Source organism: Anarhichas minor, unplaced genomic scaffold (genome assembly GCF_050575085.1).
Source record: "Anarhichas minor isolate MPS153535 unplaced genomic scaffold, ASM5057508v1 ptg000033l, whole genome shotgun sequence".
NCBI classification, from domain to species: domain Eukaryota; kingdom Metazoa; phylum Chordata; class Actinopteri; order Perciformes; family Anarhichadidae; genus Anarhichas; species Anarhichas minor.
Window position 1 is genome coordinate 5,995,001 of NW_027466479.1, and position 17,959 is coordinate 6,012,959.

The following is a 17,959-nucleotide window of genomic DNA, read 5'->3' on the forward strand; positions in this document are numbered from 1 at the left end:
AAGCTGTGAATAATTCAGAAAATCACACATTCACACTGGCTGTTTGTTTCTACATCGACGCACAAAGGACATTATGGTAGCCAATATGGAATAGAGGGTTTGATTTGTTTCCTTGATTGTATTGTGCATGTTTTTCCATACTAATGGCTTATTCTCTCTGTAGACAGACGGCTGTTCCCCATCCTGCTCTCTTTTGTAGGGAGCTGAATTAAGAAGTTGCCCTGTGTGTCTCGTCCATATCTTGTCACTGTTTGCCCAAATACAGACCCGGTTTCAAAACGTGCAGCAGCACATCAGATTATAAATGATTGCATTTGAGGGTCTGTGTTGGTATTCTTAGATAGAGGCTGCAACGTGTGAGCAACGTGTCCTGTTCAAGTAGCAGGTTGCCTTTTGTTACGCCTTAAAGATCCCCTTAAAGATTCCCTCAATGCTGATGATTGGAGATTACCATCCGTGAAGTTAAGCTTGTAACCAGGTTAACAAACTCGTAACCTTCGTTTGCGCTATTTATAGCTTGATTACCTGCAAATGCTGAAAGCTGGACCAAACTAAATCTGATCAAGGATTTAATACCAGATCCAGGTCTGATGAAAACTAGTTCCTGAACACCGTCGCGTTCCTGGACCGTTTTGAGTCCAACGTGAAGCACAAGAAGGAGCAACAGGATGAACGCTTTCATTTGAACACATGTTTAGCTACAATAGAGTGCCAGTGCTTTCACATGGCGTGTTTGGGGATTTCAGAGTCTTATCTGGACTTCTGTGCCCAGCGGAGATAAACTTAATTTTAATAGCACTTTTCAAAACAAAAGTTGCTTTATAGGAAGATGAAAGAGGGAGATGGAAGACAAAATATAAGACATGAAAAAAACAAACATGCATAAACCATAAAGGAAAAGTTAGTTATTTCAAAATCATTATCAGGCTAGATGATACAGTTAACTTGAATAGATTTAATTAATTATTACTTAGTGTTCTGATTTTTGTCACTTCACACTTCTAATAGTTTGCACATGTGCTGTACTGTGATGCAGTTCCAACGGTACATTCAGCGGACCATAATGCATTGGAGACATTATACACGACACATTCAGTACCAGAACACACACAGTAGTTCATTATGCTCTCCTTGCTTCATGGCAAACAGCAAATGGTGCACTATTACTGAATGTACTCACAACCTGTGACCAACAAAGGGAGATGTGAGATTAAATATTTCGGGGGAGAACGCACATATGCAAACGTATCATGTGAAAACAAGACGGAAAAGAAAATGAATTCTAATTCATTCATTATATGGCTCGAACCCATAAAGACGGATCTTCATTACCATCATTTAGAATTAATGAACTGGCTCACGTGTCCTCGTGTTTAGCCAAGTGTATAGATTTCAAGTGTAGAAAGACATAATAACATTATACCGACTCCACAGCTGCAACCGATGAGCAGCGTTTCATCTGAAATGTTTGTGTCGACAGCAAATAATGTAACTGAGAGCCACTTGTCAAAATTAGCCACGTAGAAACAGGGATTGATGGCTGCATTTATTTGATTTTTATACCTTACAGGAAAATGTAAAGGACATCTGTGACAATTAATGTGATTTTAAAAAACAAATTCAATCTTTGGCAAAAATATTTTCATAAAGGCGTAATCTGACAATTAACTCGTTGTTTGGTCCAATCACAACATCCTTGAGCTCAATGTGACTCATTAAATGTCTGAACTGTCCAAAACCCAAAATGTTTTGATTGAAAAGCAGCAAGTTTTCACATTTTTCGAACCTAGAACTATCACAATAACTTCTACAAAGAATCCGGTTTTCTTGGACTCTCTTCCTCGATGTAGTCTTCTGCTACTTTAAACACGTCTCACTTGCCACTGAGGATTGGCCACAGACCTGTCAGCCTGAATAACTCCTCAAGTTCTCCTCTGACACTTTTCTCATCAAAGCTGCGTTTTCGCCCACTAGACGGCTCCTGATTGGTTGTTTACTGGTTGATTGCATCATTCTCATTCCACGTACGCCGTTAGCTCTGTGGTTCATAAGAATCATGCTCTCAGGCAATTTCTCAAAGTGTTGAAGTTACAAAAGCTTTTGGCAAATCAGTACGTGAGCTTTCCGGCGCTTTACGTCTGGCAAACTTCAGCTTCATCATTTACATATGTATGACTCATTGATCGGCAGCCCTTTGAATGAGAAGGGGCATGTTTTTATTTGTGTTGGTGCTCATGTGAATGTGTCCTCAGCCTGGAGGTGACCCTGCAGAAGCGCAGTGAGGGGCCGCTGTGGTCGGAGCTGGTGACGGGGGACAAGAGAGGGGAGTACGTGGTGAGCGACGAGCAGGCTGCCCTCATCCACGAGAGACTGACGTTCCTCACCTCTGAAGACTTGGTAGGCTCATGCTGGTAACTCACATGCTACATGTTATGGACGTTCTCTTTTATCTGTGCCGTCATTAAAGTAAATACTACGCTAAAGTTGCCGCCCATGCATTAAAATATACCCCAAACTTTACTGGGGAGCAGGGATTGGCTTTCCCATCTTTATGGCATTCTGTTGATTCTCTGATAAACACATTTATCGTGACAGATGATGGAAAGTTATAATTATTTCTGTGGAGACTGAAAGACAAAACAAAAGAGACTAGACGTTTTCTTTTTTACATTTTTAGTTGAGTATTTGAGTGAAATTGAAAGTCATGTTTTCCCTAAATCTATAATTTAATAGCAACTATCAAATTTTGCATAAAGCTTTATTTTACAGGTTTGTAATTTAAATCCGATACGTTTCATGAATGTAATTTGATGTATTATAGAGGAATGTCTTCCAAAGAACTGTTTAATTTAAACCCAAATATATATTAATTAGCTATCCATCTATTATTGGTAACCATATTCATTCTTATTAATGGGCTTGCTTGTTGATACATTTTAAACTTTGCATCTTCAGCTCACCTGAAACTTCTTTTTTTATGATTAGTATACATTTATTTCATTCTTGGACATTTTTTGAAGAAATGATTCTGAAATTGCGCATCCTTAATAATACAAAGCGTTATCAAATTCAGTTATGAATAAAATCCACAAATTCTACTATACATACTCTATTTAATATCAATATGTATTGTGATATAGTCCAAAACTTTATACTGCATGCAAAAACCAAGCAGTTTTTTGCATGCAGTATAAACGTGTTATTTCCCCCTATTTTAAAAAGCACTCGCCGTCCAATCGCCTAAAAAAGGCATTTCTCGCAGAAATGTCAAAAGTTTTTAAAACCAAATCACAGCATGAATTGTTCTTTGGTGTTCCTCAAGGTCTCGGTGTCTTATTGTGATATTTTGGAGAGTTTTTTGAGCATTTCTATCAATTCTCCAGTGGTAAAAAAAATGGTTTCTTGGATGCTTGGAAAATAACTTCTACAAAGAATCGACTGTCAGAACAGCTGCCGATTCATTTTTCTATTAATCAACTAATTGATTGATCGACTAATCGTAGAGGCTCCAATCAAAACACATCTTAATACATAACATTTAAGTAAAGATTCAAGAAGTGCGCGTCCTTCTGTAAAACCTTATCACAAACTGAGGCTGCGATGATGTTGGCAGATCATATTAGTGTTATGTTGATGTGTCACGACTTTAGTCTAAATGTCAGTACAAAAACGTATTGTTGAAGGACTAAGCACAGCTTTCTACTTGTAATGTTCCAGGTTGTTTTGGGCTCTCTTCCTTCATTTAGTCTTCTGCTACTTCAAACACTTCTGCCACTAAATTTCATTTAGCACCAAATCTGTGAAACAAATCGTATCAACCCAAAAATAGATGCGACGACTTATGAGACATAATAGAGCATGGGATGGCCGACATATATACTTACCTTACACACTTTCATAGTTTAACTTTTATCCATTAATTCATTATTTTTTCATATTTATGACGAGAAGAACGTGACGCACAGTGTTGATGTCAAATTAGTCTTCAGGTGTCGCGCTTTCAGAGGATGTACAGCACCTTTAGTCTCCACAGTATATATCGTCACAGCGCCCAGCCCTGTTGATAAATGTCTGGTTAAATAGGTGCTGCTAAATCAATCAGCAGAATGTGTTTGAAATATTCCTCTTTCGTGAAGCACAGCGTCGGCTTGGGTTTGTTTTTTCTCGTGACCTCACAGACGGTTCTTATTTCAGTCCATTCTTCTAGCTTTTGGCATTCCCCCCCCCCCCCCCCCCCCCCCCTCTGCGGCATCTCATCCCTCTCGTCCTTTCCATTCTTTCAGCTTCTCTGAGCCCTCCACTGTCTGACGTCTTGTAAACATCGTCACACCCGGGTCACCTGAGTCACCCTCAGTCTCACGTACGACTGCAATTTTAGCCACATCCTGTCTCGCCCTTACCCTTCATTAGTATCATCTGGGTCCACTCGAGGCCCTCAGTGCAAATCGAGCCTTTTTACATGTTAATAAATGCAAAACAAGTGTAACCATGGCCTCTTGTCTTGTTTTCCTGTTCCTCTTTTATTATCTAGAATGGCAACCCCGACGGGGACAAGCCCCCTTGTAACTCTCAGGAGCTGGAGGACTGTGATGGGTTCCCAGAAGACGGCTCCAGTCTCACACACTTTGACGGAGAATCACTCAAGCCCACTCAGGTGGTGAGTATCGTCTCTCTCCTTCACCAGCAAACAATTTAATGCTCCAATCCTTTCGAGCCTTCATATTGAAAATGTTCACTCATTTCTGTCGGCTCCTTCCAACCTTCATTCCTCTCACGTAGACGGTCGGCTGATGCTCACCGCCTTTATAAGAGCACGTTCTTATTCAGCCCTGCCCCCGGTGAGCAAGCCAGCTCGGCCGTGCCTTTTAACAAGCCACTTGACCAGAGAGCTCTGCAAAGAAGAAACAGACCCCTTGTCCCCTTTAAGGTTCAAGGTTGTGTTTTCTCGTCTCTGTACAACAGGGTTGCGCAACGGAACTTGGCTAAGGGACTTTTACCTTCTAAAGTTTCCTCAAGAAATACAGACTTATGTGTGATGACCATGTCAGTTTGTTTGTGATGCTGATTCCCAGGAGCTTAGAACTCTTCCCTTGCTGCGCCGCAACTCCATTGATGTAGACGGGTGTGTCTTCACCTCCTTTCTTGGCTTTACTGACGTTGAGCAGTGATTTCCTATATGAAGTCTCGTCGTCGTTTGTCATCCGGCTGATGACGCAAGTGTTCTCTACAAAAGTCACACTTTAATCTGCAGGTGGCTAGTAAGACACAGGAACTTAGCTTGAAGAAAAAATGTGATATCAGCATTATGCATTGGCCATCTGCATTAGTCATTGAGAAACACACTAAATTACCACTAAACACAAAGTACAGCTGAGGCTGTTTGGGGATTTTAAAGGTATTTCAGACAAGATAAGATAATACTTTATTGATCCCAAAGGGGAAATTCACTAATTCACATTTAAGATGCTGACCTGCCACCTGATGGCTCCAGAGAATTCAGGGATCACCAGGGAAGAGATGTTTTTATAGTTCATCCTCAGGGGAACATGAGTCACCGTCCCAAATTTCATGGCAATCCGTCCAATAGACATTTTACTCAAAACCACAAATGTGAACCTCATGGTGGCGCTAGATGAAAAGTCATTGGATCAGCATCCTCTGGACACCGTGGATATCTAAATCAAAAAAGGGAACCCGTCCCTTATTTGTTGAGATATTTCAGTCTCGACCAAAGTGGTGGATGGACTAACAGACATGGTCATCGTTAGATTCACACTGCTAGCACGGTTAAAAAGAACATACTATCTGAAGAACAACAGAGGATGTTGTCTGGTTTGAGTTAAGAATGGGTTCGTTCGTGTGTTTTTGTGAAATGGACATATTCTCAAGGTAGCAGATAGAGGACTTGTCTTTTCCATTATGAAATGAGGCGCATGTTGAATGAGACACTTGTTTTTATCAGCAGTAGCCTTCAGTCGGAGCTGTGCTATGAAGGAGCTTTGCGGGCATTCAATCTGGAATGCTGCACAGTGAAGCCTTGTATTATTTGTCATTTTATAACTTGTCTGAACAAATTGTCCTTCTCTTCCATTATTTGTCCCAGGGTGACAAACGAGCGTCACATGTTGCAGTCTTTCTTGAACGCAAGGTGATCTATTTTAGTTTAGAGAAAACAGGCTCACGGTTGATAAGGAAAACATGGATTAATAGTTCCTTTGACTTTAAAATCTAGTGTTTCACTCATATTCCTACTGAGAAAGTGACATCAAATAAGTACAATATGTCTATCGATGTCCTCCGCACCCGGGACAGCGCGCGCACACACACACACACTCTACACACACACACACACACACACTCTACACACAATAGACGGAGCTATTTGTCTGAGAATAACTAACAATGATTAATAATTAATGTCGATGCATAATGAATAATGTGGAATTACTTTGACTTTTTTCATATACTATTCAAGGTTTTTGGCATAAAGCATATATTCTAAAGAATAGCTATGCATTTGAGTCCTGATTTGAATGCTGATAACCATGGCAACAGTCCAAGCCTTTGTAATGGCGTCATCATTTTTTCAAACGATACCCAGCCCTCATGTGAACGCATATGTTCTACTGACTAGAATCTAGTCAGTTTACATTTACAGATACAAGTCACGTTAGATTCATGAGTCTCTTGACTTTATACGAGACACATGTTCCCTGCAACCGTGTGATATACGAGCGGCCGATTAAAGGCCCAGGAGCAGATTTATAGATGCAGATCACATGTATGTGTGCATTGGGTTTCATGAGTTACGCAACTTGACATTTGTTTGTGAATACTTATGCTACTGTGTTAACACCATAGAAACCCTGGAATGAGCAAAAGCAAATGTTTTTTTTCTTTTCTTTTGGCAAAGCAGATGTGTAGCAGTTTGAAAAAGCTCTATTCATTTGTGGATATTAGTGTATGTCCATCACTGATGCCCCTCTCTCAGTTCCTCTTGTTTCAGTTGCATAAAATGATTTACGGTTAACAATTCTCCAATGGTGAAAACTCTCACAGCAGTCAGAAATAAACCCTTTCAGTCTGTAATGAAAGGCTAATGTGTATTGAATATAAGGTGCAGTGTTTCTGCCCGGGCTGGGATGAAGGGCTTGTGTGAATACAATGTTTCTCCCTCCATTTACTCTTCAAATAGTGCAGCCAGGCAGGCTGCTGCCCTTAAATACGGTGGATTGTAATGATGTGTGTGTGTGTGTGTGTGTGTGTGTGTGTGTGTGTGTGTGTGTGTGTGTGTGTGTGTGTGTGTGTGTGTGTGTGTGTGTGTGTGTGTGTGTGTGTGTGTGTGTGTGTGTGTGTGTGTGTGTGTGTGTGTGTGTGTGTGTGTATCCGTATCTCACCCAGGGAGCCTTACCTTTTCTATTCACCTCTTCCCTCCCTCATTGTATCAGCCTTAATGCTTCAGTCGCTCGTCTGCCCACCAGGACATGCGCTGACCTTTTATTTCTATTTTTTTATATAGAGCCTTTCAGCTTGAAATTGTGGCACCTTTGTAGATGTGCCTCTCTTTGGTTCTGATTGCGGTGGAAAAGACTGAGAATGTTTTCTTTATGTGCGTTCCCTAGAAGGAGCCTGAATCATATCCGCTCGGCATATCTGTAACACCTTTCACAACGGAGGCTATCTGTACATCTGGTGACTGTATTTAGTGCAGGCTTTGACGCTTTCTTTCAAAAACAAGATTTAGGAAACTTTGAAAATGTACAGTTTCCTACAATCACTGATAACACCATAGAAACACAAATAATAGAGATATTGTATGTTGAAAAGCAGAAAATGCAGGTATTACTTGAAATGATGTGTGTTAGGGCCCCTTTCTTTAACTATTTACAGCCACTCTAGCGGCGTCAATCGAGGGACCTAAATGGCGGTCCGTCACTTTGGTCCGGACTGACTTATCAATAACTATTGAATGGGTTGCCAGTGTTTCCCACAGGGTTTTGTGAGACAATAGCGGGTGGACCTCGGGCCCCTGGAAGAAATATGTGTACATTTTAAAGGCTAGACATATGAAGAACGTTGTGGACTTGTAAAGGATTTAGTACTCTTGTTTCAGCAGCGGCGGAGTACAACTAAGTACATTTACTCAAGTACTGCATCTAAGGACAATATTGAGGTGCTTGTAGCCTTTACAGAGCGTTCAAAATTGATGCTACTTTGTACTCCTACTCCACCACACCTCAGAGGGAAAGGTTGTACTTTAACTGTACTACTTTTATTTGACTATATTAGGTACTAGTTAGGCTACTTTGCAGATTTACATTTAATTCAAAATATAAATTGACTGAACTTTGGTGCAGACAGTCCCTCCCCCCCAAAAAAACTTTACTTTGGTGATCCTCTGACTTTTTATCTGGCATCCTTAAATTAAATCAAAGTAAATTTTCTGCGTTTTGTCTTGTGACCAAAAACATGCAAAACTAATGACACTCCAATCAGCCTCTGCTGTACTTTGTGTCTAGTGTTGTTTTTAGCATGCTAACACAATAAGCTATGATCATGGTAATTATTACCTGCTCAAAATCAGCATGTCACTGTTGTCATTGTCAGCATGTTAGCATGCTGCCGTTAGCTTTTAGCTCAAAGTAACGCTAGTAAGTGCTGCCGGACTTTCACTAATAATTCTAACGTGTGAAGATTAAAAACATAACGTGACGCTTGTCTCTTTCATGGCGTCGGCGCTGTCGACCAGGACAGGTGTGACTCCACAAGCCAATCAGCAGAGCCGGGCGGCATCTCTGAACACTTCTCAGCTTTTTCTCTAAAGTACAGAATGATGCTTTGAAATAATCTGGTTTCTTCCCTTTTGATTCAAGAGAGAGACATGAATGAAATGTGATATCCAAGAGACATCAAGGGACGAGGGAAAGTAATTTATTTTGTATCAATGATCACCTACTATCCTGAATGATATTTGTTCAGTGTCTCGGGCAGTAGGGAGGCTAAATAAACAACGATTGGTCCTCTGGCTGTGAAGGCGAGTGAGCAGCAGCCTTACAGGAACATGACGGAAGCAATGGTGATGACAGATAGTTGGCATTTCAGCAGTCATTACAGACATCTGGCCTCTGTTTACAGATACATTTGCTTTTAGTGCCAACCTCTCACTTCCTGCACTCCAAACATGAAGCCTATAAACCCTCTGACAAAAAGAAAAGAGCATCCACCAGAAGCTTTCTTCAGACTGAGGACCGGTAATTCATTCTGAGCATTTGTCCATAAAGAGTCCAACTGTAGTACTTCACACATCACTCATGCAACCCATACAACACTAAAATGTATAGTATCTTGACAAAAGAATTCTCAGCAGATGATTTTAACCACATCTCGTGGCCATAGAATTTAGTGTGATAAATAGGGTTGTTCCTAACGTCTAATTTTCCTGAAGGTTAAAAAGAAGTTAAACTAAAAGTAATAAAACGATCAGAAAACTGTCAAAAATTTAGCACAATTTAATCTCCAAGATTAAACATCGTCCCAAAAAATTTTCAACAACCAAATCGTATTTTAAATGCAGCTGAAATCGCCTCCATTAGCACAGTTAGCAATGCTCCTCACAAACCCAGTGTGTGGTGTGATATTTGATGAAACGGCATCGAGGGACGATAGCGTCCCGCTGCAGAGCTCCGGGCTCGGGCTCCTCTGCCACAGGGGCCTGTGTCCATCACGTCTCGGTGTCGCTTATACAATTGGTATCCTAGCGTGCAATTTTGAGTCGTTGAGCTAGCTGGTGTTTGCCCGCTTCACTAGATCACTAGCCTTATTACGTAACATACGTGCTGGCTAGTTTGAGTCGGTATGCTGCAGCTGATGAGTTCAGATCAGGGGAGACAGCCGAGACAGCATTTGTCAATATGTAATTTAAATTTGGACATAATACAATAATAATCAGTTTAACATACTAGTATTTCTGGTGGAGACTAGCGATGGTAGCAACCTTTTAGTCGACTAATCGCTCTCCCATCCCTAATGACAACTGAGAAATCCCATCTACTGATTTGGTATATGGGATATGGTTGAAAAAGAAGATAACTTTATTGCTCCTCTTGGAGGACGTTTTTTTACTTTTGCACACATGCACACACAGGATTTCTAGACATGCATTGTTGTGTAGAGACGTTAGAGTGATGGGGAGCCTTGCCCAAGGGCACCTGGGCAGTACCCTGGAGGTGGTCCACACGTACCGGTCCGTACTGTCCACCCAAATAGTTGGCGTCTGCCAATTTAAGACAATGTCTCAGCTCACAAAATAAAACATGTTTTCTAAAAAGGGGACTTGTATAAGAGATACACTACAGTACTATATTAATTGCAAATCAAGTAACTATACAGAAAGATATTACAATAGACTCGAGCAAACTGTGTGCTTGAAGGAGCTAAAATGGCAAATGTGTTCACCCCATTCTGTTTCTGCCATGCTGATGCATTACAAACATTTAACAGTCTTTCAGTACGCAGGGGAAACACCTGAGAGGGTTCTCACTGTGGCCGGGTCATCAAATCCGACCAATCCAGCTGCTCCTTTTATTCAATAGCATATCTCGGTTTCGCAGGTAACACAGGAATTAGCATGAAGTTAGAGTCTTGAATCGGAGAGTTTAATCCGCTGCTTTGTTCCGCTGCTGGCAGTGAAATCCTCCTCATTCAACAACGGCTTTGTAAAAGAAACAACGGCAGAGCAGAAGAGAAGTTTCTTTATGTTCATCTTGTTTGACTCCGATTAAGGTTTTATCGAGGTTTTGATTCTTCTGATTCTCTTTGTGTTTAAGAGGCTGTTGGGAAAAGGTTCGCTCTAAAAGAATGAGGTAAAGGCTTCATGATTGGATTTATTTATTTTTAAGAATGTGACCGTTAGCAAGCAGCAGAAGATCAGAGGAAATAGTTTCCATTTTCCAGGACCCAGACCAGGCAGAGGTAGATCATTATATTAGTCATTCAATAACAATGCTCAGTCACTGGCTTTAAATGTCTTTTGAGTCGGAGAAGGAAAACTAAAGAAGTGTGTTTGAGCATCTAGTTTTTTTTTTTATCTGGCTAATGTGGCAGAGAGTTAGGTCTGCTGCCAAAAGTTCTCAAATATTTGTATCAAACAATAACTGGAGTACATAGCCACACCCACTCTCGCATCAATATCGATGGGTAAGAGCTGAAAACGTTATGTTTCAGTGTTAGATATTGGCTGAGATGTAACTCGATTTTCTGAGGGTATGAAAGCTCATCCATACGATTGTGTCTTTTCATTACATCGGAGACTGTGTGTGTCAAGTAGATCATTACACTCACGGTTCTTATCACAGGTCAGAGTCACGGATTGGATCAGCACAAATGAAAAGGGAGAAAATAAAACATCCCTGATCATCATTGATGTTTGATTATAGCAGCTGGTCTACACGGCTCCATCCTAAAAATCATTTTAATCGCTTTGTCTGCAAACCATAAAAAATTCTAAATGTCCTTTAACTTTACAAATCTTGTCGTTAGTAGTTTTAATGATGTGTTATAAGCTGCTTAGAGCTCATAAATCATCTCTAATATATATTTATGTTGTTGTGAAAACATCTCCTTCAAACATCTGGATTTGTTCAAGTTTCTCACCAAAACTACATTTTATGAGTGAACACATCATGATAACGTTATAATTTACCTTTGCCCAGTACTCATTTTCCCTGAACGGAGCCTGAACGCATCATAATGTAACTGAACGGAACCGTGGTCCCCGTCCTGTCAACGGATGGTTGTTTTCAATGAAATGAATCAGAGATCGGCAACTAGAAAATAATAAATCATGTCCTGATTACATATTTTACTGAATATTGGCGGATAATGATCGTCAGTAAAACTATATTTCACACTGTGATGGTTAACGTTACATTGTGTAGTTAACCCGCGGTGATCTGTACGGATCACGGATCAACCGGGCTCTGACTCTGACTTAATGTTGGATAAAATAACACAATATTTAGTTTTAAAATGTCATTGAGCTTTTATGCGTTTGTGTGAAATTAGATTTTTCTTGTCGAAGAATTGCGACGCTCGTGGTGAGTTTAGTTTTTGTGTATATGTGGCTTTCAGACATTTCTTTTCAGCGTTTCAGCTTCGGCTCCGTGGGGAGGATTTTTATTTATTTTTAATATTTGGAATGTCAACCTGAAAATATAAAGCCAATGGGTTTGAGCATCAGGGTAAAGTAACTAAATCAATGCATTATAACCCCCCCCCCCCCCCCCACATGAGAAACAAGTGTGAGTGTAGGTATTGTTTTGTGCAGCACAGTAAGACCCCATGGAGGTAGATCACCGTTTTAATTTAAACTACTTTCCACCACACCTGCAACCAATTGTTGTTTTGTCCTTTTTTTTGTCTGACCAACAGTCCAAAAGCCAAAGTTTCAGTTAACTATCATAGAAGACTTTTTATTTTTTAACAACTAATATTGAGGTTTGAGAAGCTGAAATCAGGATTAATTGATAATCAAACTAATTACATTTGTGTTGATCGACTAATCAATTAACTGGGAGATTGTTTCCTGAGGGGCGTGTTGCTGTTGAGTCTCTTTTTTATTGTTGCTCTGAGGAGCACAAATGAAACACAATTGGTAACATGGTATTGCTGTGGTTGCAAATGTTAGATCTCAAGGTCTTGACCCTCCTCCATGTAACGTGTAACAAGAATAAACAACTCTCAATGTGGGAGCTGTGCTCCATGGAGGGCTGACCGTTTTTTACATTATTCTTACATAAGTTGATTGCCATAGCTGATTGATTAGCATGTCCTAGTGCGGAGAGTCATTGAATCATTGAAGTACACACACTTTGCCCTCCACGCATACAATCTTCTGATTTTATTCCTTTGTATTTTTATTTTTATTTTTTTTTTGTGTGTGGTTTCTTTTTATGTCTCACAAATCGTGACCCGGGCGGTTTACTGTCAGTCCACTCTCTCACACACGCAGGCCGGACTAAAGCATGAGCGAACGTCTGTCGCGTGTTCAAAATCAAAGTGGCACGAAAATGAGTTTTTAGAGTGGAGGAGTGATTGCTTGCTAGAAAGGCTTGTCACTGCGCGCAACCATCAACCAGCAAAATACGTGCTGGTTGATGCTGAATTTTCAATGCCTGTCAAGTGTGTATTGAGTCGAGGACGGCGCCGGCTGACAGGCTCTGAGACACGTTTGGCAGTCGTATTCACAGGATGTGGGTTGACTCCGAGTGAGGGATCGGTGAGAGCCGTCAGATGTCGAGGAGCGATTATGTCACAGCGCCGGTCAGTTTCTCTCCAAAACAATTGGAGTCGAACAAGAATAGCTTGGAACCACACCTGTGCAATTACGTCAAGCACATCCATCAGAGCGGAGTGAATGTTGGGCAAATACATGGACTTTTATGGCTGCTATCACAAACTACTCAGTACACTCTTTCACACATAATGATCCACTCTGAATTTCAACATCTGCCTCAAACCGTCACCACAATCTCTCCATTTAATCATACTGGTTACCATGTGGGATGAAACATGTAGAGAAACTAACTAGTTATTTTTTTATTAGTCAATCTACGAGCAAAATATGTGGTGTCACTCACAGGGAGATTTAAATGTATTTACAAAATGTATCAAAGGTTAAGGAAGTAAAGATTAAAAGAAAGAAGGGAGGGATAAAGCAAGGAAACAAACAGACAGAATGAAAGAAGGAAGGAAGAAGACAAAGTCGTGAAGAGAAAAGGAAGGAAGGAAGGATACAAACAAAGACAGTAGGAAGGAAAAAAGAAATGAAGAAGAAAAGGTAGTAAACAAAAAAGGGAAAGAAGGAAACAAAGACAGAAGGAAGAAAGTAATGAACGAAAGGTAGTAAAGAATTAAAGGAAGGAAGGAAACAAAAAATACAGAAGGAAGGAAGGGAAAAAGAAGAAAGAAAGGAAAGAAGCAAACAAACAAGGAAAGATGGAAAGAAGTAAGTAAGGAAATATAGAAGGTGGGAAAGGATGAAAGGAAGGAAAATAAAAATGGATGGCAAACCAATTTGTGTGCGGTCACACAATAGGTCACATAAGAACATCAATCCTTCACACCATGTGATTGAAGAAATCGTCACTAATTTGTAAACTGTGTGTGTCTCCAGGTGAATCTGGGCAGCCATCAGTACCTGTTCACCGTGGAGGTGGACCCCTCTGCAATGCCGTGTTTCTGCCTCAGACACGACGTGGACGCTCTAGTGTGGCAGCCTCGCCCCGACCAACCCAGTGACATGTGGGAGCACGTCGCCACGTTCAACGCCTTGGGTAAGAGCTTCCACTAAAACCACCTCTTCTGATGCCTCCACTTAGGCATCTTTACGTTGTATCTGCAGCAACAACCCCGAAGTATAGATTATACCTTTTAGACCTAACGTGTGCGATGTTCAGGAGGTACAAACATGGTATGGCATTGAGAAGATGAAGCCCAAAAAAAGCGAGGACGTCACAAGTCACAACAGTTGTCTCGCTGCAGTGGATCTAGATGTAATTAAGCTGTGAGCCATGTTATGTTTTGTCACCTTTGTTAAGGTCCCTCTTAGTGTATTCATGCTGACATTAGAAGTACTTTTCACCATAGCACAATATACTTAGGAAACGTATTCACTGCTTTTCTTACCTCAAAAAATGGCAAAATATTGATGTTAAACCTACAGTGTTTGCATCCGTGTGCAGTCATCTTCTATAGTCTGACTTGCTATACAGCTACATTTTTAATACACACGATAAGTAGCTGCAATACCACACACCTTGTCTCAAATTAACACAATGACACCATTAGTGCAAAATTGTGTATTTTTTGTCTATTCAAATTCAAAATGCTTAAAAGGTTTAAAATGTTTGCAAAGGTATTCCATCACTCCGGCTTTAGGTGTGCTGTCAAATACCTCGGTGAAGTTTGATCAAACATTTGGCAGAATAGAAAATGTTGTGCATACCGTACAAATCACAGTAAGACACTGAATAGTAGTATTTGGTAGTGATCAAGGCTTGTTGAGGTGCAATATATGTTTTCACATAAGTGAAATTGAATCATCATTTAGTGGATCACTCAAGTTTGGATATTCTTGCATAGAAAATATATGGTCTGCACTGTTGCAACTAATGTTAGGTCTGTGTATATAATGCTCAGGTGGTGTATTTCAGAATAAAACATGTTTTTAGAGAAAAGGTTATGTAGCGTAATAATGAGTTTGGTATTGGTCGAGCTGGTCGAAGCTCCATCAGGCAACAGTACTTTATAAAACTAGTCATTTCATGCTAAATGACAACGTTGAGCAGCAGTATTATTATCGAAACAACCTGGTGCCAGATGGAAAAATCTCAGCACACAGGAAGTAGCTAATTAGATTTTAAGAGCGAAAGATAATTCGTTTTTCCAGCAGCGACAGAGACCTCCGTCAAACAAAAGCTCAGGTCAGCGGCATGGGGTCTAGTGGTTTGATGAGCAGGCTGTGTGCACTCTACTGAGTTTTACATACCTTGACCTGAAGAGCTGAACAAAAGGACTGAAAAGGCGATGTCAGCGTGGCTGGTTTTAATGTGATTTGTATTGGTTTGATTGTCCAGAGCCGAGGTGAGGTCGTCAAATTACTGGTTTTGCCCGTTCGGTCAAAAACCCAGATTTTACACTGATATAGAATAATCTACCAGTCCTCACGTTTGAGGAACTGGAACCAGCAAACGAATCAATTATCAACACTGTTGTTGATTCAGTTTCTCTCCATCAACTAATTGAATCATCATCTAATTGTTTTAGTGCTAATTGTTTTTGCTGTATTGATATGTTACATCGATGGAGTTCTTTTCAGTACAAACACACATCCGGTCTTTCTCCATTTTGCTCTGAGAAACGGTGAAGTTTTACTGGTGTGGTGAGCAAGTCTCATTTGATTGGATGACTTATTTGTAAACAGTTCAGGGTTGGTCATATTTCTGGTATTTAACAAGAGATAAAAAAAAATGAGCAATTAACACATGGACACAGGATTAAAACTGGGAAATGTATTTTTCATTTCACTGTGTCTTTAAGACCTTTTTTTATTTTTTATTAAGCTTTTTAATACTTCAAATCTTCTCTTCCCTGTGCTCCAAAAACAGGAGAAATGATTCTGTCAGCACGGTATCCCTTCTGTTTTAAACAGACAATCATCTCTAAACCGCAGAGACGGGGCTGTGGGGCCCTAAAGGCTACAGAAGTTAGTTTCTTACTGGGAGCTTCATCCAGTTCCATTCCAACTTCAGTCCTGAAACTGGCAGGATAAATCTAAGTGGCAGCGTCCTTAAGCAAGTCCTTAGACCCCAACAAGGAATAAATTCATTGTTTACTAATCGTACGCATACCTGATCAATCTTTTATTCCCTTGGGAGCATGTGGACACACATGGGGAAAAAACGTGGTGCCACTCAACCAAGACTCTTAAAAAATACCATATTTGCAGAAAGATATTCAATATATTATTTTATATATTTTTTTGGTTAATATGTTTGAAAAAGTGGCGGTTGGAATATATTCGAGAACTAGACAGTTTATGTTGCATATTGTTCACATCATCAGTGTTTTTTTAAACGGAAAGACACATTATGGGTTGTTTTTAGCCTAATGGTTGAGCTGCTAGTAACTTTCTTCATGACCGTTTTTTAAAATGTCTCTTTCCGAGTGAGTCAGCTCTAAAGGTGTTTAGGAAGCCCAGTTCAATCTACTGGAGCTTCAGACGCTTCTCGTTCCGTGGAGGAAATTAATTCAGGAGCGAAACCAGGTGGAAAGTGTCTCTACGACGTCTTTACTGCAGAAACAAACAAGAGAGTAGGTCTGTGACCGATAGACCAGCTACACTTGATGCCTTTTATGTTTTATTTGATGTTTTTACAGTTATATAATCAGGGTAGTTTTAATATTCGGGCCAGAACGCTACATTTCTTCTACAAACGATTACTCCATCTGGATTCTTAACCCTGGCGGCTGTAGAGGAACTACATTATTACTCTATTACTACTTTACCAGTGTGAGTGTGAGCCTGTCTCTGATCTCACCGTCCTGTCTTCCACAGGCTACGTCCAGGCGTCCAAACGGGATAAAAAGTTTGCGACCTGCGCCCCGAACTTCTCCTACGCCACGCTGGGCGAGTGTCTCCGTCGGGCCTTCATCTACCGACAGCCGGCGCCGGTGGAGACCGTCCTCTTCAACCGGAAGCAGGGCCGTCAGGTGGGACAGGTCGCCAAGCAGCAGGTGGCCAGCCTGGACTCGGATAAGCCGATCCTGGGCTTCAGAGCGACCAACGAGAGGCTGTACGCCCTGACCTCCGGCCACCTCTTTGTTCTAAAGGTCAACAATAACTAGATTTTGGGACTCTTGTTAGTTTTAAATGTTCACCCCCCCCCTCAGAGAACTGAAGATCTGTCGTCTGCTACATCTTTTTTATTTCTTTTAATTCGTCATGTGTACATTTGAGCTGTCTGTAATGAAGTTTTTTTTTCACCTCCTACAAGTCGTCTGTGTTCCAAAATGTGTGTGATCCAAAAAGTAAAGACTCGTGTTCTGAAAGACAAATCATAGTAATAAACTAGAGCTGAATGTTTCCAGGGTAAGAAAATGATTCTTATGAGTAAATAATCATCATTTCCTTGAGTGCTTAAATTCAGCGAGTGCCAAATGAATCTCATGTGATGAAACTGGACGTTTCAAAAATCTAAATGTCACATATGTGGTGCCCCGTTAATGCTCACTGCATTATTACTGTGTTATTATGTGTAACGCCGTGAATTCCAACTCGCCGAGGAAATCCCTCTCCTTGGCTCGTTTTACCACCGTCACTGTGAAAGTATGAGACATTCATTTCCATAAATTTCCATAAAACATGTTGCACCCATCACGCCCGGCTCATTAGCCTCAA

At 40.6% G+C, this 17,959-nt stretch overlaps 1 protein-coding gene across 1 annotated transcript in view; it reads left to right on the plus strand.

Moving 5' to 3' along the window:
* Positions 1 to 17,644, plus strand: part of nudcd1 (NudC domain containing 1) — a 41,932-nt gene extending 24,288 nt beyond the window's left edge. Inside the window, exons 7-10 of the mRNA XM_076105771.1 lie at positions 2,253 to 2,397; positions 4,532 to 4,657; positions 14,174 to 14,333; positions 17,117 to 17,644. Of these exons, the coding sequence (XP_075961886.1) occupies positions 2,253 to 2,397; positions 4,532 to 4,657; positions 14,174 to 14,333; positions 17,117 to 17,406 (721 nt within the window). The 3' untranslated portion in view covers positions 17,407 to 17,644. The remainder of the gene's footprint in view (positions 1 to 2,252; positions 2,398 to 4,531; positions 4,658 to 14,173; positions 14,334 to 17,116) is intronic.
* The last annotated feature ends 315 nt before the right edge of the window (positions 17,645 to 17,959 follow it).